The following is a 22,771-nucleotide window of genomic DNA, read 5'->3' on the forward strand; positions in this document are numbered from 1 at the left end:
GGAAACCGCAGGCGCCACGGGCGGGCCACCCACACCCGGAGGACCGTCCGCGGAGAAGAAGATCGGCGGTGGCAAGTCGTCGGCAGCGCAGCCATCCCCGTACTGCGACTTCTGCCTGGGTGATGCACGTGAAAACAAGAAGACCGGTGGTTCCGAGGAGCTGGTGTCGTGCAGCGATTGCGGCCGCTCAGGTAAGCCAGAGGAAAAGATGAAGCGCAAGTACACCCGGCGAGCGAATCACAATTAACTCGCACTGTCGTCGGCGTGCGACGACAATGATGATTACTACGACGACGATGACGACGACGACGACGATGACGATGACGATGACGATGACGATGACGACGACGACGACGACGACGTCGACGACGATGACCACGATGACGATGGTAATCGTGTAGCCACATGTATTTATTGAAATCAATATATTTCGGATCGGCACGGCGGTGAGAACCATACATTTCTACGGACGGTACTTCTATTTTCTACGTCTCTTTGCGAGCCTATCGCGCACTGCGTTCTGTGCATACATAGCCAAATACAACTCAAAAAAGAAAAAAGAAAGAAAAAAGGAATCACTTTGTTGCAATATCTTGCGTACGCTTCCTCGCGATACGCGCGAATGTGCGAGGTGACTTATTTACGGGATGTACATGATTCTTAGACCTGATCCAGCAATATAAGATTAATTTTAATTTTCATTCAATTTACTGTTTATCATTTTCTAATAGAATTAAAATTTTAAAAGTTAGAAAAAGGAAACAGTAAATGAATCTCTACATTGGTGAAACCGAGTCTTACTGATTACTTAGCGACGCGATGATTTAGTCGGCAGCTCGATGACGATATTGAAGCGTTACGAAGAATATTGGGTATATACATATATATAATGTATATATACACGTGTTTATGCTATATATAATCGTTTATACTTCCATGTTTCAGCTGTTAATATCGTGAAAGACATTAAGTAATTCGTTAATTTTACGAGCAAGCAAGCAAGCAAGCGTACGTGCCCTTCCTTACGCAAAGAGGATCTCGCTGTTCTTCATTCGTGTATTCCAAACGTACCTACAATTGTTAAACGTGCAATCGAGATGTTTAGAATTATCTGTTACATTTGTATAATCCTTTTTTGCTTTTTCGTTAATGCGTTAATCACGAACGAACGGTATATGTACGCGTAGCCGTTAAAAGTGTGAAGTGTCCAATTATCAGCTTTTACAGATCACGTCTCTTTAATATGCCTTAGATTTACCGAGATACGGGGGATAACTTTTTGAGTTGTATAGGGTTACAGTTGTCGCGTGACGCATTTTGTCACTGCCGCTGAGGGTAGTAGAAAGCCTGAAAGCCATGCTGTTGCAACTGGGTGCAATAATTAAAGAAGAGAAGCATTCAATTATCTGCACAGTGTAGATCAAACGGTTACGAGCTTTACATACACTAGTCAAGGCGAGGAATACAAAACATCGTTTTGTCAATGGTGCAACTTGTCGCATCTGAGTAATAGGAATTTTCAGGAATTCCTTTACTACGCGAATTTGCTGTGATTTATAGTATCTCAATGATTAGTTCTAAGATATATTGAATCGGTAACACGTAATTATTACGGGAGAAAAAAGAGTGTACGAAACTAAAAAGTCTTCATCTGAAGTCAAATTTTCGTCGTGTGTGTGTATGCGTGATTGGACATCGGTTAGCAAATCGATCGTCTGTTTTTTTCGCGGAATTTACGCAAATTTGTTGAAATTCCTGTTGCACAGTACCACCAGAGCACGTATTGAGGAGGATGTATTTGTCTTCTGTTTGACAGTGTATTCCGATATTTTCGTTATTGTGTTAGAAATCAAAAGAGAAGGAGGCGACGCACGGCGTGAGAAACGCACCGGCAGATTTAGAAGAATTTTAGATGCAATATATATATATATATATATAAATATATATACATATACTTTATATATCCAGCACAATCATGAGAATCGTTTTAATGAAAGCAACGTATTTATTGTAAGATAACGAGAAGTGTTGATCGCGTCACATTTCAATATTTCTACGTTTTCCGAACGCTTGTAAATATAATACTTTGGTGGCTTTGCGTTTGTTGAATATTATGAGGTTTTAGATGATACGAGCTAAGAGCGCAGCGCAGAAAAAGGAATAACGAAAGAGAAGAGAGTGCAATTCTAAGGATCTCCGTACCTTCCGCGACTTTGAAAGGATTTTGAGTAAAAGATTAAGTAACGACCGAGTAGAAATGATGTTTTATCTATTACGATAATTTCGATTGGTACTTGTTTAATGACTCGTTGATGTGTTCATTATATTTATTTTTCTAATTGAAAAATAAATCTCTCCGTATCTCTCAGAAATATTGAGCAGGGATTCGTAGAAATGAGAGAGACGTTCGCTATAACGTGAGATATGCATTTTACATAGCCGTGTAAAATGTGCCGTGTAACAATCTTTTGTTGAATAGCAAAACTGTGTATTTTGAGTAACAATTTGTCTCTCGGACAACTTATTACTCAAGAAGCCTCATTTTACATTCTCACATAAGCTAGATTACGATTATTAATGTTTTCCATGTAGAGCGCTTTATGTGAGATGGTATTCTGAGGTAGAGAATTTATTTTTTAATTGTATAACATAATGTTAAATGTGTATCGCGGTGATGTATCGGATTTCGTTGTAAAGATGAAAAAAGTAAAAGAAAAACGCGATCGCGCGCGTTCTTGTTTAATCAGAACTGCTCGTTAATTTTTTCTAATATGTCGCACATTCCATTGTATCTGCCGCTCTTAATTACCTTTAGTTGTGGGCATTAGCTTCTCCGACCTAATATAGTATACCGCCCCCTTTGCTATTACTGTTATTTGTAATGACGCAATATATTTATTAAATATTTAACAAACAAGACGAAGATAATGGGATAAAGCTACATTTACAGACCATAAAAAAGAAATTCTTTTCACTACCGAGTGTTTTAGTTAGGTATCTTTCTAACGATTGCGTCACACATAAACGTGACTAATATCTTCTTGTAGAAATCTGACATAGCTTAGTTTTGTACAAGCTTTGATACTCGTACAAATATCATTTGATTAGGGATAACAAGATACCGTGTACGAAATTAATGTAATACCTTATGAGTTTTTCAAGCATAGACAGCGCGAGAATGGCGTTGAAACTATCTTTGACTAAACTCGAATTATTTTATATATTTTTTAATTATATAGGCATATTGCAGTTTTATATGTCGCTTACTCTACACTTGTACGCTACACAAGTTGTAACGTCGTACAACTTTTTTTTATTTCCTACGCGTATAGACGTGTGTACGTGTACGCTGTTTTTTTATATTTCACTTTTGAAATCTTTGGAAATTATTTACAGCCGTGAACCAATCGTCTTCTTTAATCGTAGAGTTTCATGTTTACAGAGTACTTTTTAATATACATATATTATGTAACTCGAGTATAGAAGGCTATCGACAAAGATATGTTACAGCTTCTTTACATATAACGTACGATACAACGTAGAATATTCTATTATTTAACATGGTATAGTTAATATGGCAGACTAGAGGGTACTACATTTCAGTTTCTTGTATAAATTAATATTATATTATCCCTAGATTGTCGTAAGAAAAACTCACATGGTATAAAAACAATGGAAGCATGCAGATATATAGTTCCTCCTTGTTATATATAAAATTGAAGATTTGTTATTAGGCAGTTTTAATTAAGCAATACCCAATGAGGCTTATAAATATAGTATTTAAGTCACACTAGTTATATATAAATATATATATATATATATATGTGTGTGGCTTCATATATATATATATATGTATATATATGATATATATAAAAAATGTGATACGTTATATGAGTTGCGTGTTGTGTGTATGACAATGAAAGAAAGAGAGAATTTGCGAGAGAACGCGAGGGAGTGAAAGAGAGCGAAAGAAAGAGAGAGAAGGAGCGAGGGAGAGTGTGCATCTGCGACGTTTATATTGTGCTGCGCAAGAAAGAACGTGAACTATTCCAAGGTACGCCCTGCTATTACTTACCACCTATTATTCCAAATAATAACAGTATGTTCAAAATGCAACATCAAAAAAAAAAAGGAAATTACAGATATCATGAAATAAAATATTCTGTGCGGAAACATGAGGACGTATCATTATTCCGGACGTTTTTAGTGCTGAGGAAAGGTGAAAGACATATAGAGTCGTACTTTTGTGAATCAAATTTCTCATGCTCTTTCTTTCTTACATGTATAAAAAAAAATTTGATTTGACGATGTGACGATGAGAAAGCATCGAAAAGTAAATGATTTATGGAAAAAAAAATTAAAAAAATGAATAGCTTGGAGTTCACTGTTCTTCGGCACAAGATAACTGTCCTGGCACCTTTCTACTCGCATCCCACGACAGTTTCCTCGTTCCATCCCACTACGTGTTCCTTGACGTGCGTACGTTCTTGTTATAGGGCATCCAACTTGTTTGCAATTCACTGCAAACATGATCGTTTCTGTTCGCAAGTACAGGTGGCAGTGTATCGAATGCAAATGTTGCTCTATTTGCGGCACTTCGGACAACGATGTAAGTATCTATTCCGCAATCTCTTTCGCAGGATCTCGTAACGCCTAAGCAATGAGTTTGGACGGTAATAGAAGCGCGCGAGCGAATAGTACGAATAATACAGTATTGATCTAGATTTCATCGTAAGAGAATTGTTGAATTATTGGAGAATCTTTTCGGATCACGTTACATCATGTTTACGTTTTTATAAACAATTTTAACTCGTATCTGAAATAATTCTAACACTTATTCGTTAAAATCGATCGACGGATCCGAGTTTAACGCGCTGTCAGACGAATTTATTGGCATCGAAATTTGCAAGAATCGTTGAAAATGAATGTATTAATATTATGCGCTTTACACGACCATGGATTGATTTGATATTAACGGTATATTTGGCGAACTAAAATAGGATCAGTTGCTGTTCTGTGACGACTGTGATCGTGGCTACCACATGTATTGTCTGGCTCCGCCTCTTGCGTCACCTCCCGAGGGCTCCTGGTCTTGCCGCCTATGCATAGCCGAATTTCATCACCGTGATTAAGTCCACTTTCATAGATAAGTCACGGAGCTATCCATTTGCTGTGGTATAGCGGTCATCGTATTAGGAGAATTAGGAGAGTATTCACGGGCTCATCCATATACTATAGTATTACTTATACGGCGTTTACACACCGGCAAATTTGTTCGAGAAGAAGAAAAGAAAAACTGAACGGCAACTTCATCGATTTACTATTTATTACGAAATTTGCATTGATCATCAATTACCCGGTTAAATTAAATTATGTTAATGATAATGATAATGATAATAATAATAATAATTAGGAGGATACGTTTATATAGCATACTACATTAGATATCTCAGGCACTGGTGATCTCAACGAGATAAAGATGTAAGGAAACGCATATTTATAATTTAACTGAGGTAGCTTCTACGAATAGATGTATAAAGATATGCCGCAACCCAACTGTTAGCAAGGTTCCGTAAGTGGAACGGAGACAAAGAGATTACTAATTTTAAAGACAAAGACGGAGTTCGATTTACCGATGATGTTAGATTTTACATTCGTACTGAACAAAGTGTATTTTTTGCTCATTTTAGAAACTGACGCGTGTGTATATACACTCTACAGCGATATTACTAACTACATGAACGAACGAAACGAACGATAGAGATTTAATTAAAGATCGCTAAATAGGACAATACTCTCCTAGTTCTAGATTCTACTCTACTCTTAGTCAATGATATTTGAAATTTTGTTGCTTTCCAAACTTTTACAGTTGCTTAAATTTAACGAAAATTTGGCGATCTCTCGAGTTTTCACATTAACTCTTAGCTCCTCGCTATCGACTTGGCTCGGGCCGCGTTTCATAGAAAAAAAGAATACGGAAAAGAAAATGAAAGAATTCATATTCTAGATCATGATATTAATAGTATTTGTTCCATGAATAGTGATAAATAGAATATTATCTGTTTCTCTGTATGTATCATGATACTAAAAGCTTTTACACATAGCTATTAGTAGCGGACATAGCTGTCATATACAGACTTGCAGTACTGGAGGAAAATTATATTCTACATGTTCTTCGTCATTTATAGCTCAGTATTTTTATATTTTATATATTAAATGTACTTAATTTAAGACGGCGCTGTGGGTGATATTTGGTATATATATTCGTTGATTAATATAAAACCTCATTTTTCAATTTATCGATCTTATATTACCGCCTAATTGTATTATCGTTAGATACACTCAAATTTCTATCAACTCACTCTTAAGTTCTTTTTTTTTTCTAATTAGAGCGACGGATTTATATTTTATATTGCTTATTTTTAACATCATGTATACAAATTTGAAAATAAACATTAGTTTATACAAACCGGATTATTAAGTTTAGAACAGTCTTATTGCGTGCCATTGTATACTTTTTATTCAACTCTCTCTTTCTTTCTCTGCAGGAGAAAGAAATATAACAAACAATATGACTCACGAACAGGTGCTATATTTCAGGGATTAGCTTTTCTTTCGAATGTTACGATTACTTTGTAATATTGGCAGCGATGTTTTAAGCCAAGGGGCACTACATTCTACGATTATAGTAAATAATTATTATCCACAAAATGTAATGTAAGATATTAAAAAAAGTTAGTAATCCGAAAAATATAAAATTTTTCATAAAAATAGCATTAACATAAATACATGTTGGATTGTTTATTTCAAATACTCCCATTCTCGTTTTTCCATGTAAATAAAGAAACGTATGAAATATTCTTGCGATTTTTTTAGCGCATCAAACGATAGCTGTAAGGCATCAATTGTGTAATTTATACTTCCTTTAATCGATCTCGACTAGGATCTCAGTCAGATCTTTCCGCTGCAAATTGGGTACAGTGGCGTCTTTAGCTGGATAACCGACCGGCAGAAGTAACACTAACTTCTCGTTGGATGGACGTCCAAGGATATTGCGTATTGCTGGTCCGCAATTCATTGGCGTAGATGTAAGAGTCACCAATCCGGTATACTATATTTAAAAATAGTGTGCAATAAATTAAGTTAAATATAAACACAATCATTACATAAGTGAAGTATCACAAAGTTTATGAGATACAGTTCGTAATGACTCGTTTCAAAATTTTGTTAATAATTTTTGATCGGAGATCATTTTTTTCAAATCGATACTTCCTTCTATTTGATAAATTACTTTATTTTAGTTATATATATTTGATTTTTAGTTTATATATATTTGATTTTTCGTGAATCGTGAAAAAGATTCTTCACAGAAAAAAAAGATTTGTTTTGAGATAACCTTTGATACAATCAATACAATTATATAATAAATTAATAATGATAAATCATATGTATAGATTCATGACTTTTGACATGATGGGAATCGTCAAATTATGTTCATGACTCGTGAAATTGTCTTCAGTGATATTAATGACAAGGACATATTTTAATTTACCTGTATAGCAGTAATGAGAATTCCACATGCGATAGAAACGCTCATTTCATTATAATAATGAATCTTTTTCTGTCCATTTGGCAAAATGCCATAAGTTTGCTTGAACACAAGTATCAAGTACGGAGCTGTGGTGAGGTATTCCTTTATCCAATTAGTCCTTAGCGGAGATAAGTCAGTTGTCCACTTTATACCCATCCTCTTTTTGTAATTGATTTTCTCCTCTTGCTCTACGATATCTCTGATGTTTGATTTCGTAGTTGGATCGGATATCGCAATAAAAGTCCATGGCTCTGTATGCGCGCCGCTGGGAGCGGTACCTAAATAAAAAAAGAAGTATTGTAACTTGAAAAAATGAGATGCGTATACGTAAGTATATTGAATCAACTTGTTTTAAGTACCTACTTCTAATATTCTAGAGCATTAAAGTTTAATGTCGATATTTTAACTTATAATTTATACTCATAAATATGAATCATTTTTTTTTTTTATTTTTATTTCTACAATAACTGTTCACATCTTGAAAATGTTTGAAACATTGGATTAAAATTTTTTAATCGTACAGTGTTTTCTGGGTTTGAATTTTTAATATTGGAACAGATTTTACTTGATATAAGTATCACCGAAATACCTGCGGCTCTTATAAGTTCACGGATAACTTCCTTCGGAACGGGATCGTCGCTAAAGAATCTTAAGGTTCTCCTTGCTGCAGCTATTCGATAAAATTCTGATGCATGAGCTAATAATTCCTTTTCGGATTTCCGGACGTTATGGTATGGTATATGCTTAAGATCGTGTGATAAAGCGGGCTCCACTTCAAACGATCGTTCATTCACTTCTGGAAGATAGTAATATAAAGAAATTATCTTATCAAAATGCTCTTATCGTAAAATGTGTATAATTAACATATATACTACGGACGAATTGATAAAGATACAGCAGAGAAAAAAAATAAAATTCAAACATTGTATTTATTTTGGCGGAATAAAATTACAATATTTAATATACAATATGAAAAAAGGATTTTAGGTTCTCTTTCTAAAATCGAAAACGGAATAAGAATCACATTATGCAAAATCGCGAGATGGACTTTTTTAACACTAAGAACTATCGACAATTAATTATTTTAACTATTTAAATTTATTATTATACTGACTTGGAACACAAAAGTTAATAGCGCTACAAACTTCAAAATTTAAGTGGCTCTAATTTCATTAAAAATAAAGAAATTTATCTAAAACTTTGTTCTATCGAATGGTATAATTGCTAATTTTTTAATAAAATCATGTAAACATGATCCAAATGAAGTAGCGCTACAAATTTTTGTTTCAACTTAATTATTTTTAAAAAGTAAAGAATAAATGGCAAAAGTAATTGATCAATTTATATACTAATACATTACAACAAAAGTCGAAAAATCTTTGAAAAAGCACTGTTATAAATTACATAAAAAATAACAAATCAGCTATTTGGATTGCTTTTTGATAGCTGCAAAACGTAAATATAATATTATATAATTTCTGATCATGATTAACTCAACAAAACTTAGCATATTAATCATTAATTTTTACTGTCATTTCCTTAATTATCGTTATTACATCCTTTGCGATATATGAATCTTCATCACTTATTGCAATAAAGAAGCTGATTTTAAGATTTTAAGTGAAAAGGTCTAGTATTTTCCGCCGTCTCTTCGCCGTTTTTTCCAAAATGAAACAAATATGATTGACACTTGTACTCAACGTCTTATATACGTAAAAGTATATATCCGCTGCGACATTACTTTCACTTGATTCCGTGGATTTCTCGGTTAATACACTCGTCCCACTTTGCACAGTTCTCTCAACCAAATGTTCAAAGAATTTTTTTAACAAAATGACCGACACGATACCAATGATTATGTGATAAAGGTACTTGATCGTGAAGGGCAAATATTCGGCGAACATTTCTACGCACAATGTAATTGGTTATACGACTCTTCACATGTTACTGATTCACTATCAACTATCGAGTGAGACAATGCAAGTTGCACGAAAGATAAAGTAAAATGACGTCAATGACTGCATTCAGTAAAAACGCAACTGTTGCAAAATTGTTTAATACAATTGACTTCTCACTGGATAAATGCATCAAATCGGTCATGTTACAAAATCTTACAACAGTTAAAGTGTAAAATTGCTTTTTTTGTTAAACACAGTCGCTATCGGACATTCACCACCATCACTTAAGAACATCGAATATGTACAATTTCAATTCAGGCGCGAGCTACGCTGCGGGAAAAGGAAAAGAGTGGGGATCTTTCTTTTTCCCTCTCTCTCCGTTCTTCAGTAATTAAAGATTTTTCTCAAATAATACATTTTTGACGATAATTTTGTGATGAATTCTTGACATAATGACAATGATATTAAGTAATTTTTTAGTTAAAAAAGTACATATAAATCATTATTAATTATATCATGAATGATATTTAATGTCATTTTGATCTTATTATGATTTTGTATTCTACCTGTGTATGACCTGATGATTACACAGCTCGTAAACTATGATTTTCGTTGACCATATTTAGCAGAAAAAGTAGCTTTGTAACTGTTGTAAGATTCTTTAATATGATTGGTTTATGTCTCTAGTTCCATTGCATGGATCTAAATGTAAAGTAATCAAACCCTATATGACCTAGTATTCAATATTCATTGTTTGTAGGTACAGAGAGAAACCTGTAACTAATTACACGATGAATTCACCAAGATAGCATTAGTAAGACATGCAGGCTATCCGTCTGACTCGATTGCATTAGTATATTGCTCAGTGGTTCATTCTGTTATACTGTCAGTAAAGCAAAATGCAGTCATGATGTAATTTTTCGTAGATATAAGTAATTGTTTTTTATAACTACTAAGAGAAGTTATTAATTTCTGTAGTTTATATTATTGTAGCTCTGTATTTATACCTTTACAACAATGTATTTAATTTATATCTTCATCACACACAGGACGTTTTGTTTTTAATAAAACAGGAGAAATATCCTTTGTAAGGTAGAAACAATATGGCCAACCCAGATATATTGAATGTACACACATCGATTGTAATGTTTTTCTTGGTATTTCTGTTATTCCAAACTGTATATAGATTTTAATTCATCTGCTAAACATCGTAGAGATAAGTAAGTAAATAAGCGATTATTTGGAAAATAGTTCTTTGTGTATTCTTACATGTCAATAAACACGTCAATATGTTAATAAACTTATAATCTTATAAAAGTAACACTGCATCACTTTATTTTCCATTTTTCTAACATTTTTTCTATAAAAAAGAGGAAAACATATATATTTAGACTATATTGGGTACACACATGTGTACTATATACTTTTTAAAATCTTTACTACAGTCATATAAATATTTGAAAAAGTCCCATACTTTTTTTTATGTTCAGAAATGTGTCCTTTTTGAATTTGATCAACAGTTGTCAATTTTAAACTCATGAAAAAAATTTTTTTAATCACAAACCCACATAAATAAGGTCCTGTTATTTTATAAGTAATTAATTGTATTAAAAAATCTTACAACAGTTGCAAAGTCCTTTTTTTCTGCTGAACGTAATCATTATTTATTATCAGGCGAGAGGTTAAAAAACGAGCGATATTAATGTGTTACTTTAAATTACGGTCGACATTAAACATTATTACAAAATATTTTTGGCTTTATTATGAAACTGCTGGCCAACAGAGAGAGGATTTGCACGCCTCCTCGTTTACTTTCAATATTTTGTCTGTCCTCCTAACGGAAATATTTATACGCCTTAAAGGGACAAGCAACTTTTTATGCTTTTACAGAGGAAATGATGAATTTTTCTTTAGAATAAATGTGTCTTATGAGGTACAGGTCAGACTCGAGCGACTGTTTTTTAAGAATCAAAAGTAATAATATAATGATTCTATACTCCAAAACGTCCTCTCCAAGGAAAATTTTACTCGCTAAGATGTAATATATGTTACGTGTCCTGTATGTACATTTCGAATAAAATTTTCCTCGAAAGGGTTTTGGAATGTGGTCCAAATATGGAAGAATTTATACGTGCCAATTGGCGAAACGAGAAAGCAAGTCCGAGTGACAAGATTCTATCCTGTTCCAGATCTCGTCTCTTAATGATACTCGTTTTCTCACTTTTTTTACTACCTATTTTAGGACTTGGTAGTCAACTGATGGAAGAGAACGATCGAATAATATAGCACAAGTATGGATACTCGAATTTGATATTTGTATCACTCGTGTCAAATTTCTATCATAAACTTTTAGTTTTCTGATTATAGATATATTAGCTGCACCGTAAGCTGAGTTTATTAATTGTGACGATAGTTATTAATTGTCTCGGTTCGTTGAGAACTGAAAATCGTATAAGAGCGTTTCGTTTGCATTTTAAACGCGTTTCTCCCTCATTTGCCAAATACGGCGACTGAGAATGTAATTGAAAGAGAGAATTAGTTTTCTCAGAAATTTCTAATAGCTTTATACTCTCTTGCTCTATTTACATAATATTACATAACTTTGTCCAGCAACAGATCGATAATATAAGGGTTATAAAAGAGAAAAAAATTATAATAAATTAAAAAGTTTTTCATAGATATAAATTTTTTATTTATTTAGTAAAAATAGATTTTTATTTATTTAATATAAAATAAGAGATTTTTTTGTATTACTCTGTATAAAACTTCTGCGAGAAAATTTCCTTAGGCAGACTAATTTTATAAGCCTATTGAAAAAAGAAATACGTCTTTCCAACAAATAAACTGACGTCATTTGTTGTCATTTTAACGTCAAATGACGTTAAAGACCCCATTTTGACGTCAAATGACAACAAATAACTACGTCAGCTTGCTTACTAAGTTATCGATTCTTGCATTTTCTTCTCGTTATTTTTATATAATTATTAACGAATCAATCCTTTGACTTGTGTACCAATCTGACAGCGCATTTTCTCGTTTTCTCTCTCGTTTTACGATCACAAGGTGATGCAACGTGCGCCGTGTTGACCTTGATTATATCAATAAGGAAAAATCGATACATAGAATTAACGAGAACGCAGTATACAATGTCCTCCTCCAGAATCGCAGAGGATATATTCCAATTGCATACAGACCTTTTACAGAAGAACAGAATAAATAATATCAGAAGCTGCGTTCGACACTTTAGAACTACCTCATATAAGATAAAAAAAGCAGTGAGAGAGATAAGAAACCGAGTACGAAATTCTCGAGAGAGCAGGACCGTGTCAAGCATTCGGTGTGAGTGAGAATCAATTAAATATAATAATTTTCAAAAACTCAATCAAATTCTGCTTGACAAAGTATAATATTATGTTTAAATTTAATTCGTGTCTGAGTACTGTCTTTCCTGTTACCTTTTATTTCATCGATTTTGACATTAAGTATTCTATTAAATACACAAAGCGATTGGCTGGGAACAGTTGTCTGTGTTGTATCATTATACCTATGAAATATGTATCACAGCGATGCTTGGAATGGGATCATTACACTTTGTTTAACTCTAGCTCAGCGATTATGTATCACAATTTAATGAAAATTATAAAAATAAGCAAATTCATTCGAACATATTCATAATAATTCTAATTAGTTAAAACCTATAATATATAGTAAATTTGCTCATTTTTGTATTTAATTTTTATATATCAACTTCGTAGATCCAGTGGCAATTTCGAATAGACGTGTTACATTCGCCAAGCATATTCAGAGAACGAGAATGGATTAAAATGAATTGAAATTTTATCTATATTCGAATGCGTTTAAATAAAAAAACTTTTTTTGAATTCAATTAAATTCAATTGGATTCTATTGGATTCAACTAGATTTAATTTGGATTGGAAAACTGCATTTCCTATTCAAATTTTTGAATTGAGCAGTATTTATGATGCACTTAAAAAAAGTTGATATTACTTTTTTAGATTAAAGGGTACAGAAATGTGCTTCATGCAATTCCTATAAATGAATAAAAATACATTGGGATTGGAAAAGGACTTCACTTTAACGTTCCTGCGATATACTTTTGAAAATCTGAATCCATTTCCATGAATTTCAATCCATTCTCGCTTATTTACGGTATAAACGCGCCTTGACCATTATACAAGTCAAGTATAAACGTCAAAACAATAACAGCAATTCCATAACAGATGTGCATTTTATTGAACGCTTTTATATGTTACAATTAGTGTATATGTTGTACGAGTCAAGTCGGATGCTTTCCGCGTGCCACACATTGAATTTACCGTCAGTCCTTGTCGGAATGTTCTCCAAGAGAACTTTGTTGAAAAATACTCGAGTGTTTACAAATCTCCGAGAAAAAAAAAATCATCGTAAGTTTGTTGAATATCTGGTGAACAACAACGATAAAATGATCGAAGGTACTTCGGAAGTAGGGTATTGTTCGAACGTAATCTAGGAGGAGGACTTCGATCCGGACAATCGCGGATGGCGCGGATGGCGCGGAGGTACGACGGTACGGGCCTGAGACGGCTGAGTGGTCAGCGCGCGAGCAGCCAATAAGCGGAGGCGCTCGGCGGCTGCGCGAGACGCGTGAAGCGCGTAGTAGCGAAAACGTGCACGGGTCCGGCGACACGGCAGACACGGCTGTGCGGGTTCCGTTCCGTCCGCACCATTCGGGCGCGGCGAATCGGGCGGTTTACGGAAGGTGATGATGTGAAAAGGACAGCGGCACCGGCTGAACGTGATTTTCCCCGTGTCGACGAGGCGCGTCGTGCCGGTGCGCCCACAGCTGCACCTTCTGCACGCGCAAAAGCTCTCACTCTACGTCGTATTATCGCGTACTCCGCACAACTGAGCGAGCGCGCGCGCACACACACGTACGTACGTACGTACGTCGTCCGTCGTCCGTCGCGGGTACACGCGCGGAATTTCCACACGTGTGCGCGTAAGCGATATACACGGAGCGCGAGAGAGACGTTTCTCTCGACAATCCCGACGCGGATATAGGCGTGTGTACCGCGAAATGCGCGTCGTCGAATCAGCGATTCGAGTTCGTTCCTGATCGCGACGTCCTGCAGGAACAACGGTAACGGTGACTGGTGACAAGTGCGCGACGTAGGAAGGAAGAAGATAGGAACAGAGAGAGAGAGAGAGAGAGAGAGAGAGAGAGAGAGAGTGAGCGAGAGAGTATGGAGAACGCCATGCAGCCGCTACTTCCACCGCCACCCCCACCCGCTTTCAACATGCCACGGAGCAGCACGGAGCAGACGGTCACCCACGAGTTAATATTTGGTACGTCCATTGCTTTCCGTCACCTTGCAAACGTTCTAGACTGTTGTAGACGTCAAAGTCCGCGGATCAAGCCCGAGGCGAGATCAGGCGAGATTTCGCCGAATTGCGGCGAACACGCGTCAACGATATATATCCTTTCTTCCGTTCGATCGCGAGCGCCAGAAGCGCGCCTCGCGAACTTACCGAAATCGCTGTCGGCTCTTTGCGTTATATTTCACACGATCGCGAATATCGTTTTACGGTGCTTCATCATTCCCGTATCACGGATCACATTTGAACCTGTTTCTCAATAGGTTCGTTTTTTATTGCTGCACTAGAAACTAGACGTTGCATTGTAACTTTCCCAGACAACACAAAGTCTAAAAGCAGGACGTAAAACGTCTTAAACCGTTTTTAAGATGTCTTTTTCTAATTCTTTAGAACTAGAGAAAGATGAAGAATTAGTTGAATCAAGATATTAAATTAAACCATTGGTAGAAACGAGCATAAGCATTTTTTGTAAAAATGTTTTAAGGCGCTTTTGTGAACGTGTTTTTAATGTTCATATTTATCAATATAGATTAAGCTCGGTTTAACTTATTTTTTTATCTTCTAATTCTGAGAATCGAGATTAAAGTTATCTACATTGGTAGAAATGGATATAAAACGTCTTTGTGTTTTAAGAAATTTTGTGTCCCGTTTTTGAACATGCGTTTTTGTCTGAGTTTCTTCTCGCTTTTGTCAAATGTCACAAACATATGTACAAAACCTGTTTTGCTGCAAAAAGAATACATTATAAGTTCAGCTTTAAAAGAAAAAACAGATCTCATGATAACTGACATCCGAATATGTTGTATTACGCAATCGTTCGACACGCGCCGCCGGCGCCGTCGCGTTTTGTACTTTGATAGAAGAGCCATAGGGTAATCGAGAGAAATATCAAGTGTCGCTTGTAGACGTTTTGAACGAATAGCAGCACCGTCGACGTAGCGCGCGGCATAAAATTAAAACTTGCGACAAGCGAAGTTTTTTGCGACGGCTGGCTTCGTCGGCCTCTCGCTTGAAAATCGTCTGAAAAAGAAAAGGACGAAGAAAGAAAAAAAGAACTCTCGCCGTTCTCTCTCGATGACGCGTCTCTCGAGATCGCCTCCGAGAAGGCGAGAACGCGCGCGGCTTCTCGCCTAGATGAATAGGCTCTCTCTATATTTAACCGTACAGCAATATGTAAACATAATCGGACAGCCATTTTAGAAATTAGGTCTGATCTATCAAAAACGCTGTCGCGTCGCCAAAAATCATTCTTTCGCGCTCGTTAGATCTGGCAAAGACAAAACTCTCAGCCCGTTTTTCGACGATGATTTCAAGAATCCAGAAGAGCCATTCTGTAATCGAAAACAATTATCAAGTTTGTTTTTTATTGCTATATTAGACTGCACTAAAACTTTCTTTCTCACTTTCGCCAAGCATCAAACATATACCTATCTCACTTTAAAGATGCATCAGGTATATGTCTTTACAAACAGTGACTGTAATTGGACTGTAATTTATATTTTCTGTGTAAAAATGAATGTTGCGTATAACATATGAAACAGTTCAATATTTAATGTATTTCGGAATATAATTTTTTATAATAAATTTTTTCATTTTATATCTTAATTATTTTTTAAAAACACACAAACATATATACTTTTTATTGAAATTATTTTTTATTCAGATTTTAAATTTGTATATATAATGCTAACTTTTGAATACAATTGGCTGCGTTCAACAGAAAAAGCAGCTTCGCGATTGTTATAAGATTATTTAATGTAATTGGTTTATACATATATATACTTAGGTTCAATGAAAGAGAGAAGCACTAAGGATAAAATCCCATTATGTTAGAATTTTACAACTGTTGCAAAGATGTTTTTCTGCTGAACGCAATGTAGAAAAATCTGAAATTTTTCAATGATTTTTTGTTTTGTTAAAAAAATATATGCAATACATTCTTATGCAAAGAAGTATGCAGCTATATTTCACATCTGTAAAAAAACAGACGTCTGTCTCATAATAATCACTAAAATTCTTTAAGCTCTCTTTCTTTTTCTTGTATTTTCCAATCTTTTTCAGATGTGAAAGACACGAGCGTCGGCTTTTGTCGAAAGTTGGTACATAATATGAAAGTATCATTCGGATTACTAATATACGCCTTACCTGATTGCTTTACTATCTTTATGAAGAATCTTTGTCGATATTTTTACAAGATGAAATATTGGTCTTACATGTGTCATTGAAAACCCTGCTATTTCACCTGCTCATGTTAAGAGTTCATTCCTCATGCTCTTCTTCTTATTTCAAGCAATATATCTCGTTGACAACGGTCATTCGTTTAGACTTGGTCACAAATATTCAATATTTTAAAGAAAAATTTCTTGCCAATCGGCAAAAAACCTTTTTTTGCGATTAGTCAAAACTTTTGTCCTTTTTGTTATCACTCATTTCTTCTCATCTAGTAACTGATACCTGAAAACATACTTCTGATCTTCCAAAGTAACCTTTTTCTAAAGCTATTTCTTGCAACGGACGAAGAAAGAAAGGGCAAACAAAAGTTATTGCTTTATAACTTTTAAAGCGTTTCCATCCCTAAACTATAGATAAAGAAATGGAGAATCATCGGTTAAGAAAGCATTTTAAGGTTATCGTCTTGGCTGGAAAGCTATTGATAGATTTTTCATGGCGATAATATGCTTGATATTTATGTGTCATAGTTTTAGATTGTACTTTGACGAAAGATATAATTTTTTTTAGATGTCTCACGTATCACTGAAGTTACATAATATCATAGAGATACTGTGAAATTGCTTATCACCAAGGCAACCAAATATATTGCATGCTTGACCAGAAAAATATTTATAGCTTCATCGGAGAAATATTATCGTTTATTTCATGACCTTTAAATTTTTTTATAATACTTTTTCCAAAATATGACATGTTAAACGATTATATTAAATTGTACTAAACAGTATCAAAAAATTTCTGTCTTATTGAATACTTAATCACAAATTTATTAATATTAATATATGTAACTAAAAACTATTTAAAAAAATCTACTGCTGTTAATTTAATTACATTAAGTGCTGTAATTAGATTAAGTGCTTGATTTAATAAATTTTAATACTATTATCACGCATGAGTATGCCATCTTAAAATAAGAAAAGAAAAAGAAAAAGAGAGAATGGAAGAATTGAATGCGACGATCACATAAGATACAATCAAGTGCACTAACGCGGTTATCGTAATACAGTGTAATATTACATCGTGGACCGTGAACACCAATGATTAAGGTTCAGCGTATCTCGACGGTTCTAACGTCGTAGCCGATTATTTATTCAACAACAGAAACGATGTGCCGCCACCTGTTAAAATGTATACGAACTCGTTGAGGGATATTCTGCGTCGTTCCTCTTCCTTGCCGCCTCTCTCTCTCTCTCTCTCTCTCTCTCTCTCTCTCTCTCTCTCTCTCTCTCCGCTTTCGCCCGTCTAGATCTTTCTTTCAACTTTTTGATACATATATACTTTATCTGACATTTAATTTTAAATGTTACTTGAGTATCATACGGTCGTTATTATTCACAATTATTCAACAATTACGAACAACAATTATAAGTTTTTGCGAACAAGCCATACAAAGAGATGAAGGAAACTGCAAAGTCACGAAATGATTCAGTCATTCGTTACTTCTAGGAATCTCCTAACTCTATATTTGGAAATTGAAAGACGGTAAACAGTTAATCAAAGCTAAGAAAATAAGCTGATGGTAGAATGCAGTGGATGAAATATATTTCAAAGTTTATTCGATTATTTTTAATTTTAATTTGTTTACTTTAAGAAATTATTTAACGATTCATCGTGAAAGTTATTCACGAATGTCTTTCGAAATCTATATGAAAAAAATAGTTTTGCTAAAATTAAAAAATAGCTACATACAAATCTAAAATTAGCTACATACAAATTTAAAAATAATTTTATTGGACCATTAAAATAAGTCGTTGTAGGCCGTCAAAATATGATGAATAATGCTGCAAAAAGATATTCTGGCAATCAGTTTGAGTGTCCTATATAATTATTTTGATAGTTCGGCAAAATTATTTTTAAATTTGTATCTAGCTAAATTTTTAGATACCGTTAATAATACCGTTTTTTCTGTGTATCTCGTCTAATTCTTCAACAATTTTATGTACGTTTTGCGTACAATATTTGTATTAATGATAATTAAGCATATTCATGTTTGGAAGATCATTTTGTTCATTTCAGCATAATATTAATACATGGAAGAGACGATTTTACAGAAGTATCTAATTTACATAGCTAGATACACATTTGAAAATAATTTTGTTGGACTATTAAAATAATTATGTAGAACGCACAATCTGGTTGCTAGAATGTCGAAACTTTTTGCAGTCTTTTGCTCGTGTTTGAGAAAATTGCTAATTATTTTAAGAATTCAATATTATTTTCAGATCCGTATTTAACTAAAATTTTTATATATATGATCAAAATCGTTCTTTTAGGGTATAATAATATTATTCGAAAGATAACGTTATTAGTTATAATTTTCTGATATATAATTGTTTATTACATATCATTTTTATACTTAATTTTCCGTGATCTATATTTTGATCTATTGTTACTTTTGGTATTTATACGAATTTTTAGATCGCAGAAGAATCCTATTTATTATTTTTCTTCACGGAAAATTACAAATGACCAAATGTCGACCATAGTTGCTGTTATCACGCGGAACACGATTAAGTCGCCTTGGTTACGAACACACCCGCGAATCCTGTTCTCGCTGAGAATGAAAAAATGCGTGAAGCCGGTCGTCTTCGATGTCGGGTTTTCGATAAACGATATCTCTGGAGCCGGTTCCATCGATGTTGGCTTCCCGAAGACAAACCTGCATGAATATTATCCAATCCACCGCGAACATCGTCGTTAAATTGCGACTTTTTGCCAGCGAAACTGTCAATTGGTAAGTTGGCGAGATGACGAATTTTATTTCCGATTCATCATTTATATAATTAATTACAAATAATCTCTCGTTACACTTACTGTCACTGAAATAAAAAATATTTAAACGCAAAATACTTACGCATAATAATTACGAAATTCTTGACAAATATAAATAATTTTAAATATATGTATTTTTTAATTTTATAGAAAGAAGACTTGTGTTAGCGTTGATTGCAGGTAGCAGTTCACCGTAATTACGCGAAACAAATGCTGATTTTTCCAGCCAGAATTTCAATTAGTGTAGCCAGACTCTTTTCAGTGCACTAAAAGGGAAATTCCATACTAACATACTATACCACTGAAGCCCTATGAAATATTTACGAAAGATCAAAGGTAAACCAGTTCGAGCACGATGATGATTTTCTGAACTTTAATCCCGTATGCTTGAACACTGAAGCGAAGCGCATTATCGGCTTGTAAATTTATACGATTGTAAGCGATGAATTGAATAGTTCTGTGTCTCCATAAATACGTAATATTAAACTGCAATATTGAATATTTCTTATAAATTTTACACCTCATTTTAATATCATTGGAAAATTATGATTCTTTTTTATTCGAGAAAGTTTTTTTTTTTTAATTTTAAAATCTATTATACATATTTTCTCCAGGAAAATTTAATATATTATACATCTTTTATTGTACTATTATGTTTTGTCATGCTATTAAACGTTAATAATTCATAAAATGCTCACATTTCTCTCTTCTATTATATTTTGAATTTTCTGTAAACGTTTAAATTTGATCGTTTCAATTGGTAAATTTTTGAAAGAGAATCGCAACGAAGCGCGAAACTCCGGCAAAAAATCTGCAACTATATACAGAAAAATATATACTGTATTTAAATATCAATTACTTGTTTCAGGTATTTCAAAAGTTTATATATCCGCAAATCCATCATAAATTTATCATAACCATCAAATTTATTTAAAATATTCCTACAGTTTTCGTTCGACAACTTTCATGTATACATCACGAGTCAACATCTGCTTGATAAAGTGTGTTTAAAGACAAAATTCTGTATACTTCTCGACGCATCGATATCTTTCAAAACACATACAATTACGTCTTAAAACTTTTGAGTTTTATTTTTATGGTTAATCAAATAAAAAAATTATTATTTAAAAAAATTCCATCGTTTAAGAAAATAAAATTCTTATTTAGAAATTTTTTAAATTTTTTGTTTAAAACATTGTTCAATGTTTTACTTTACTAATTTAATAAAATTATTTTAAAAGGATTAGTGAAAAAATCTATTATCTTTTGAAAAATATCATGCGATTTTGAATCTTCTCGAAATTATCTGTCAATCCAACTGAACAAACAAAGGAACTGTTGTCAAATATCATTTATACGATGATGGATCTTTTTGTAATATTTCCCTATAATTACATTCGCTATATCCAGTTAACTAATGATATCGAATAAATATTGGCTAAATATTCGAATTTTCATATTTTACTGTAACAATTATACCCTGTGAAAACGATACGTAAAATTATGCGAAAAATGTTAAAATTACACGATTTTTAATGGAATATATGTTGTTCTTGCGATTTTTACATACCGCTTTTTTACAGTGTACTCGATATGGCGGTGTGTTTTTCGATCAGCTTTAAATAAATTACACGATTGTAAATTACGATATTGCAGTCAATGCGCAATCAATGCGCAGTGCACAGGGAGCAGAGAGTTATCTGCTCTATGAGAAACGCCTGAATTCCGTTCATAATGTGATATTTTTTAAAATTAGTAATTTAATTATGGAACTGGGGCCTTATTCTTCAAAAATATTGTATACGAAAATTAACGAAAATATAATAAATGTTACGTATATTATAGATTTCCCTAGTATTTTCATACGCAATCTTTTTTCACGAATAAGATCCTGTTCGAAATGGATTGCGATCGGAATTGTTCAATTATTTCCTAGATTTTTATTGTACTTATTTTCTAGAAAAAATGGAATTATTTCGATTAGAATCCATTTCACAACACGTACCTTGATATAGTTTTTTTTTTTTTATTATACGACTGCGATGATCGTTACATTAATTTTGATTGTATTCAAAGAGAAGATTCCTTTCTGCATGATCAACGTCCAAGAGTCGCGTTATGTAACCTCGGGGCGCAACGTTGCGCTAGAGCCGTCCCTGAAGAGGGGGCCTCGGTGTTTTCCAAATCAGCTGTTAGTACTCGCGCAGTGGGAGAGGAAGGGGGGGGAGGGGAGGAGGCGTGGGGTGGGTGAAGCGCTCGTGTAGGGTCCGTCGGTCAGGTTCTTCACAGTTCTTTAGTCCACAACGATCACGCAGGGAGGGTACGTCGTGTGGATTCCCGTTTGCGCTTCGTGTAATTCGTATGGTACATACGCGTGGGCACGATAATCTTGTCGCAGTGTCGTGCGCTTGTTACGGAGGTCGTTACTTTCGCGAGGACACGGGCTGTTGATCTCGCGCGTTATCGAAACACGGCCCGTTTCGGGTGAAAGTGTAGCTTTATAAAAGCGAGACTAACTTCAAGTATAGACGAGGTTTACAAAATCATTATCTTCCGTTGCGTGAACGTTCCGCACACTCGCGACCTTCGATCTCGGAATTATTATTCAACAACAATGTATCCGTGATCGACATCCTTGTCGAGCTGGAAACGCGACTGGAGACAGCGTGACCGATGAGAAATTGTAGCTGTCGTTTGTGCCTAAACTCCGAGGATACGACATTGGTCAGAGACTATACATTCCGATAAAAGTGCGCGTGTGATGAATCAACACGTTGCGATCCCGCACGATTAGGCTGACAGCCGACATTCCGAGATGTTCCGGAGCACGCGACTTCCCGTCAGCTAGCGACGGGCGACACTCCTGAAGAAAACGGGGCGAGATATTCGCGAATCTGGTCAAGGC

At 34.3% G+C, this 22,771-nt stretch overlaps 2 protein-coding genes and 1 long non-coding RNA gene across 8 annotated transcripts in view; 2 read left to right on the top strand and 1 right to left on the bottom strand.

Annotated features, from left to right (window-relative positions):
* d4 (double PHD fingers d4) overlaps positions 1-6,356 on the top strand; it is a 13,035-nt gene extending 6,679 nt beyond the window's left edge. Inside the window, exons 8-10 of one of the 3 annotated variants that reach the window (XM_018510998.1) lie at positions 1-191; positions 4,497-4,609; positions 5,001-6,356. In XM_018510998.1, coding sequence (XP_018366500.1) covers positions 1-191; positions 4,497-4,609; positions 5,001-5,132 — 436 coding nt within the window. In that variant the 3' untranslated portion in view covers positions 5,133-6,356. Of the gene's footprint in view, positions 192-945; positions 2,847-4,496; positions 4,610-5,000 lie in introns of those variants that run through there. The other 2 variants (XM_018510999.1, XM_018511000.1) reach the window with 2 other exon arrangements.
* A 427-nt stretch (positions 6,357-6,783) lies between these two features.
* Positions 6,784-9,812, bottom strand: Iyd (Iodotyrosine deiodinase). Of its 4 annotated transcripts, none has more exons than XM_018511002.1 (4): positions 9,333-9,812; positions 8,181-8,384; positions 7,553-7,869; positions 6,784-7,111 (listed from the first exon to the last, which is right to left on the bottom strand). In XM_018511002.1, the coding sequence occupies exons 1-4, from the start codon at positions 9,493-9,495 to the stop codon at positions 6,926-6,928; spliced, it is 870 nt and encodes a 289-aa protein (XP_018366504.1). In that variant the 5' UTR covers positions 9,496-9,812; the 3' UTR covers positions 6,784-6,925. The 4 variants fall into 4 exon arrangements, with proteins under 4 accessions (XP_018366504.1, XP_018366505.1, XP_018366503.1 ...); XM_018511003.1 differs by having other exon boundaries at positions 6,785-7,111; positions 8,181-8,387; positions 9,441-9,811; XM_018511001.1 differs by having other exon boundaries at positions 6,785-7,111; positions 8,181-8,387; positions 9,333-9,811.
* Positions 9,813-14,760: 4,948 nt separating this feature from the next.
* Positions 14,761-20,279, top strand: LOC108763408 (uncharacterized). The gene is made up of 3 exons (XR_001940218.1): positions 14,761-14,835; positions 19,513-19,828; positions 20,017-20,279. It is a non-coding gene; the product is annotated as an uncharacterized LOC108763408 (long non-coding RNA).
* The last annotated feature ends 2,492 nt before the right edge of the window (positions 20,280-22,771 follow it).

This window comes from Trachymyrmex cornetzi, unplaced genomic scaffold, assembly GCF_001594075.2.
Source record: "Trachymyrmex cornetzi isolate Tcor2-1 unplaced genomic scaffold, Tcor1.1 scaffold358, whole genome shotgun sequence".
In the NCBI taxonomy this organism is placed as follows: Eukaryota; Metazoa; Arthropoda; class Insecta; order Hymenoptera; family Formicidae; genus Trachymyrmex; species Trachymyrmex cornetzi.